Below are 6,000 nucleotides of genomic sequence, written 5' to 3' on the forward strand. Positions count from 1 at the left end.
AGCCTTCCAATCAGGGGGCCCAGAGTGAGTGAGTGAGTGAGGATGAAAACCATATGCCAAATAAATAAGGGACAAGGTTGGGCCTTTCAGTCTTTGAGTATGTGTTGAATTATGGGATTAAGGAGCTAGCGATACCCTGTTTTTAAATTTTTTTAAAAATAGACACAGTCATTGCAGCTCTTCCAGATTTTTTTTATGTCCATCTGCAAAAGGTTTTTTCCCACAGAATTATTTTTATTTAGTCCTTCTTTGTTTTTACTACTAGTTCTACACACTATCAGGACATTTTGAATTGTAGACAACCGATTTCATTTTATTTCTCTGTTCCCCAGCCCTTTCCATTATCATCCCATGCCCTGCACACAAATTATCTTTAAACAGAGCAAATGTTAAAATGGCCTCCCTGCCAGCTTCTTGTTGGAATTTTGTATAGTACCAGTTTTAATATGTTATTCCGGTTTAGGGCCGGTTTAGCTCACGCTGGTAAAGCCTGTTATTAAGAACACAGTAGCCTGCAATTACTGCAGGTTCGAGCCCGGCCCAAGGTTGACTCAGCCTTCCATCCTTTATAAGGTAGGTAAAATGAGGACCCAGATTGTTGGGGGGGCAATAAGTTGACTTTGTAAAAATATACAAATAGAATGAGACTATTGCCTTATACACTGTAAGCCGCCCTGAGTCTTCGGAGAAGGGCGGGGTATAAATGTAAACCAAAAAAAAAAAAAAAAATTCCATCCCCTCCCCCTCCGCTGTTCTCCTTTCCTAACACATCAATTCTGTTTTGGTCTTGTTTCTCCATGCTCATGTTGGCCCGACAGTGAGAAGCCATTTGACAAAAACTTTTCAATCAAAGGGGAATCTTTTCCAAGAGTTGTATCTGCCAAGTTTTGCTTCAAAGGATTTGTTCCCATTAAATGGCTTCCTGCCATGTGCTGTAAACTCAATCAGTATAATGGACATGACACAAAAATAAATTGTTTCTTGATTGTAGTAACTATAAAAAAGAACAAGAAAGTTAGCCAAGTGGTAGAGTTTATAGGTGCAGTGTTAAAGATGCCGTAATAGGATAGAGCTTTGTTCCATAAAACTGGAACTAATTTGTCTTAGGGTGCTTCTACACAAGGCTTCTGAGCCAGTTTGAAAACAGCTCTGGATTTCTATGTCTCTGTGACATCAATAGTATTCAATGCAGATATTATTTATTTTTGGCTCAGCTGCAATGTATTAATGCTGCCACAAAGCTAGGAGACCTCCACAATGAGAAGCAGTTTTGCACAAGCTGTGTCCGTACCATAATCATATTATTGATTTTACAGGAATGAGCCAACTGCTACAAAGCTAGGGAAACATTGTTTTTTAAATTTTTTATTTTATGCTGTGGTTCCATTTCCCCATTGGATGGAACTCTTATTTCATTGTGTTCCTTCTGGCAGAATTGCCTTCAAATTATTAATTTTTTTTTTAAAAAAAATTGGGATAAAACACCATGTCAGTGTTAATGTGCTTTATATTTTCACTGGAGTACACTGAAAAGGGCATGCCACAGCCATTGTGGAAACATCTTAGACCAGAAAGCCAGGAGAGAATGTGGAAGAAAGGCAAGGTTGCCCCACCTTACCTTAACTCACCTGGTGTAAGAGGAGGGAGAGGGAAACTGACAGATTTTCAAGATTATGTTATAATATTCTATAACAATGAAGTAGATTCCAAGAGCTCTTGTGCTATCTGGTATATATGTGGTACCTTGCTCAATAGTAGTACCTGTGAGAGGGATCTTGGAGTCCTAGTGGACAACCATTTAGATATGAGCCAGCAGTGTGCAGCAGCTGCTAAAAAAGCCAACACAGTTCTGGGCTGCATAAACAGAGGGATAGAATCAAGATCACGTGAAGTGTTAGTGCCACTTTATAATGCCTTGGTAAGGCCACACTTGGAATATTGCATCCAGTTTTGGTCGCCACGATGTAAAAAAGATGTTGAGACTCTAGAAAGAGTGCAGAGAAGAGCAACAAAGATGATTAGGGGACTGGAGGCTAAAACATATGAAGAACGGTTGCAGGAACTCGGTATGTCTAGTTTAATAAAAAGAAGGACTAGGGGAGACATGATAGCAGTGTTCCAATATCTTAGGGGCTGCCACAAAGAAGAGGGAGTCGGGCTGTTCTCCAAAGCACCTGAGGGTAGAACAAGAAGCAATGGGTGGAAACTGATCAAGGAAAGAAGCAACTTAGAACTAAGGAGAAATTTCCTGACAGTTAGAACAATTAATAAGAGGAACGACTTGCCTGCAGAAGTTGTGAATGCTCCAACGCTGGAAATTTTAAAGAAAATGTTGGATAACCATCTGTCTGAGATGGTGTAGGGTTTCCTGCCTGGGCAGGGGGTTGGATTAGAAGGCCTCCAAGGTCCCATCCAATTCTGCTGTTATATTATATTATATATATATATATATATTATCTCAAAGAGCTGACGGGGCAACTTTGCCAAATACAGAGCTGCATGAATTAAAACATTCAAATTATAGAGCTACTAATATTATCCCATTTTCTAAAGAAACCCAAAGTGAATGGAATAATAATGACCTGTTAATTGCTTTCAGTCTCTTCTTATTAAACCAACCCTTTACAGTTGTTACATTTTGAACATCTTCAACAGGAATGAAATTTGCCAGAGGAGCTAGATAACATATCAGTACATTGATAACATATCAATGACCAGCATGATGTTGATATTATCCATTCAGTCATGTCTGACTCTTGGAGATTCCATGGGATAGCAGTCTCCACATCTTCCAATTTTGCACTACTTCTTTGAGTTGTTCTGTGCTGTAGCTGGTATGAGTTTTGAGGGTGTCCATCATGTTCTTTGGCAGCTTGATTTATTTTTACAGCTAACTCTTCCAAACATAATTTCTTTCTCCAGTGAACTCCCCCACACTGACATGGCCAAATAATAATGACCAGCATAAGAATTAGATAATTTCTTGCTTCCTTCTAGATTGCCTCTTTCCCCTTACCCTTTCTAGAAAGGCAACCTCTTGATTTTAGAATTAGCACATTCATTTTTTTTTATCTTGTTTCTGGGCTGTGTTTTTTAGCTTTTCCCTGTGAAACTCATCAAACAGTTTCCAGGCTTCTCTTTAGCAGCTTAAAAAGCCAGGGCTTGAGGGATAATCTGTTTTCATGAATGATTCTGTGCTGCATCTTGCTTTGCTTCGGCCAGACAATTGGGTGGGGTCAGAGAGGAGAAGTAAGATCAATTTCATATTACAGCTAACTAGCACAGCAAATTAACTCCTGGAGAACAGAAATGAAGTTCAAGATTTGCATTGTCCATTGGGGGAAAAATCCTGAGAAACATATAGGGATGTGAGTACCTTTGAATAATTCCCCAAATAGATCACTTCACAGGGGGAAAAATGAATTTTATAAGTGTGGGAAACAACATCAAAGAAAAATATCTGAAGCTTTTCCATGCAGCAGTCTTAAGTTCTTGGGCTCCCATGTATAAACCAGCTGGAAATGATATCAGCTGAAGAAATGCTTTCCCAGGTTTCAGTCTTTTACTTTGCTTTGTGTGCAGTGACAGTCTGATATCATGCCTGGACTTTGGTGAATTTACCTGGATTCACAAAAGCAAAACAAAATGCTTTATTTTTACAATTTGTCCTGACACTTTCACTAGAAGAGGAAAGTGGTAGAATTGTCAATTTTACCTGATCTTTTTTTTTTTAAAAGCAGATTGACCCTTTTACTATTTTATCACTCAGAATTTTCCTTTCCTCATAAAAACCCATTTTTTAATTATTCCATTGGTGTATATATCTTATGTGTTTATAAATAAAATGGCCACAAAGGGTAGTAACAGGTGATTGAAGCAGTGCCTCCACCTTGGCAACTTTGAGATGTATGAACTTCACATACTGGCTGGGGAATTCTGGGAGTTGAAGTCCATATATCTTAAAATTGCTGAGGTTAGGGAACATTGGACTGAAGGGAGGGGTGTTCCTTTCAGAGTGCATAGTAGTCAATTGGAGTGGCTAATGTACGCCTATACCACTTCAGCCAGTTTGAGTGGAAAACACAACTTTGATGCATGATTTTGGTTCTTCCTGGCAATGGAAATAGCTGTGCAACATATTGTCATGTTGTCAGTTTTATTACTATGGACAGGTCTTGAAACTTGCATGGCTAGTGTTGTACTGACAACACTATCCTCCCCAAACCAACAGTCCAGTTCTGTCCACCAACCAGATTGAAGCTCATAGTAATAAAAGACCTTGTCATTAATTAAAAACATTTGGCCTTCCTTTCCTGTCTGCCTCTACATTTTGACACGCTCATGTGACAGCACTTTTTCTATGAACGGAGTGCATTTTATTGCGTGGTTCTAAATATGTCTAGACAGATATTCAGTGGGACTTCCTCTTAAACATATATGTCTGGAGTCCAAGCCTTTAGTTCTGGATTTTTTTTCATGATGGTGTCTATTGATAACAGTTCAATGGTTGGATGCTTTATTATTTATGACAGAGTCAGATGAGGAAGTGTTCTTCAGGTATTCATTTGTTGAATTATATATACATATATACAATAATATATAGGCAGTTTTCAGGAATAATAATACATAGCAAAGTTTTCTCTAATAATAATTCAGCTGTCAATAACATGAGGAAGTCAATAGTTTTTGTTCCAGCCGCACAAAGGTATTCCTTCATAGGATCACCACAATTTCTGTCTTTTTGTTATTTTTAGATATGTTATCTCTGTGAATTCTCTCTACCATGTATGTTTTCATTTCAAGGTTTTATATTTGCCAATCGTATTTTCTTTTTATTATGCCAAATTTCTCCACCCTTGTGACCTCCACATGTGTTTGGACTGTGTCTACACTGGAAGTCAGCCTGATTTGGCAAAGCTGCCTTAGTATTTGGGGCATATGATTTGTGAACAGATAAACCACTCTCATGGTAGCCTCTTAAGGAGAAGACCCACCATGTTTATAATTCATGATATGCCTTTGATTCAAAAAGTTTGCCTAGCTTTGCAGCAAGAAATCAGTTTCTTCTGATTTGTAAGAAAAGGTTGTTCTCTGGAGGTGGCACAATTTGGGTTTGAAATGCTTCTCCTAAAATGTTCTTTTTCTTTTGGGTTCCAGATCGGTCTTTGAAATCAGGGAATATTGGCATCCCGCCCCACCTCATCCATGTGTGTCGCTGGCCAGCCTATACCACCTACACGTCACCCATGGTTAAGAATTTTATTGAACAAGACAAATCAAGAACTGCCACATTCCTGGAAGCATCTCATTCGAGCAGTCTAGCACAGCACCGCACGGAGACCAGCCAAGACTTCCAAAGGAAAACTAGCCCTGATTCTCAGGAGTCAGAGGCAGCTCAACAAAGTCCAGCAGAATCCCAACTTAGTGCCACTGTTAGCTTCTGTTGGGCTCGAAAGGTTTCCCTAGGCCATTGTGGTGGCCTGGGGGGGCCAGCCAGCTTTTTGCCTACAGGTAATTTGGTCATTTTTGCCAAGAAAAGAAACCCTTTACGTGTGCTGCCAATGAAACTGCCGGATATTCCCCAGAGGGGAAAGAACGAAGGGTCATGCTGCACTAAAATTTCTTAGCAACTAATATTTATCTTGGGAATTGTGTTTTTTTTTAGGAACTGGATAAAGGATTAAGGCAGGCAATGTTAAGAAAAAGAAAGTCTCACATGCAAAAGAGCATACTGTATTAATGAAAATTCAACGCTGCCCAATAAGACTGTGAGGCAACAATTTTAGCCTGATCATCGCAGGCCCTGGTACATTTACAGAAAACTGGATGTGCTTTACTTTATCTATGTAATATTATATCGCAAGCCTACGGACTCTGAAAGCCATACTACAGATTCAGATTATATTAATGCATTTCACTCATGGACAGATCAATTTTTTTTTCTTATCCTCTCTCTGCTTTTGAGAGCATGGCTTGCCTGGTCTGGACAAATATGCACAT

General features: G+C 39.1%; 1 protein-coding gene across 1 annotated transcript in view; it reads left to right on the top strand.

The window, feature by feature from the left end:
- Positions 1-5,627, top strand: part of LOC131190558 (CMT1A duplicated region transcript 4 protein homolog) — a 43,133-nt gene extending 37,506 nt beyond the window's left edge. Inside the window, exon 3 of the mRNA XM_058167895.1 lies at positions 5,158-5,627. Coding sequence (XP_058023878.1) covers positions 5,158-5,627 — 470 coding nt within the window. The remainder of the gene's footprint in view (positions 1-5,157) is intronic.
- The last annotated feature ends 373 nt before the right edge of the window (positions 5,628-6,000 follow it).

The sequence above is a fragment of the Ahaetulla prasina genome, chromosome 2 (genome assembly GCF_028640845.1).
Source record: "Ahaetulla prasina isolate Xishuangbanna chromosome 2, ASM2864084v1, whole genome shotgun sequence".
NCBI lineage: Eukaryota > Metazoa > Chordata > Lepidosauria > Squamata > Colubridae > Ahaetulla > Ahaetulla prasina.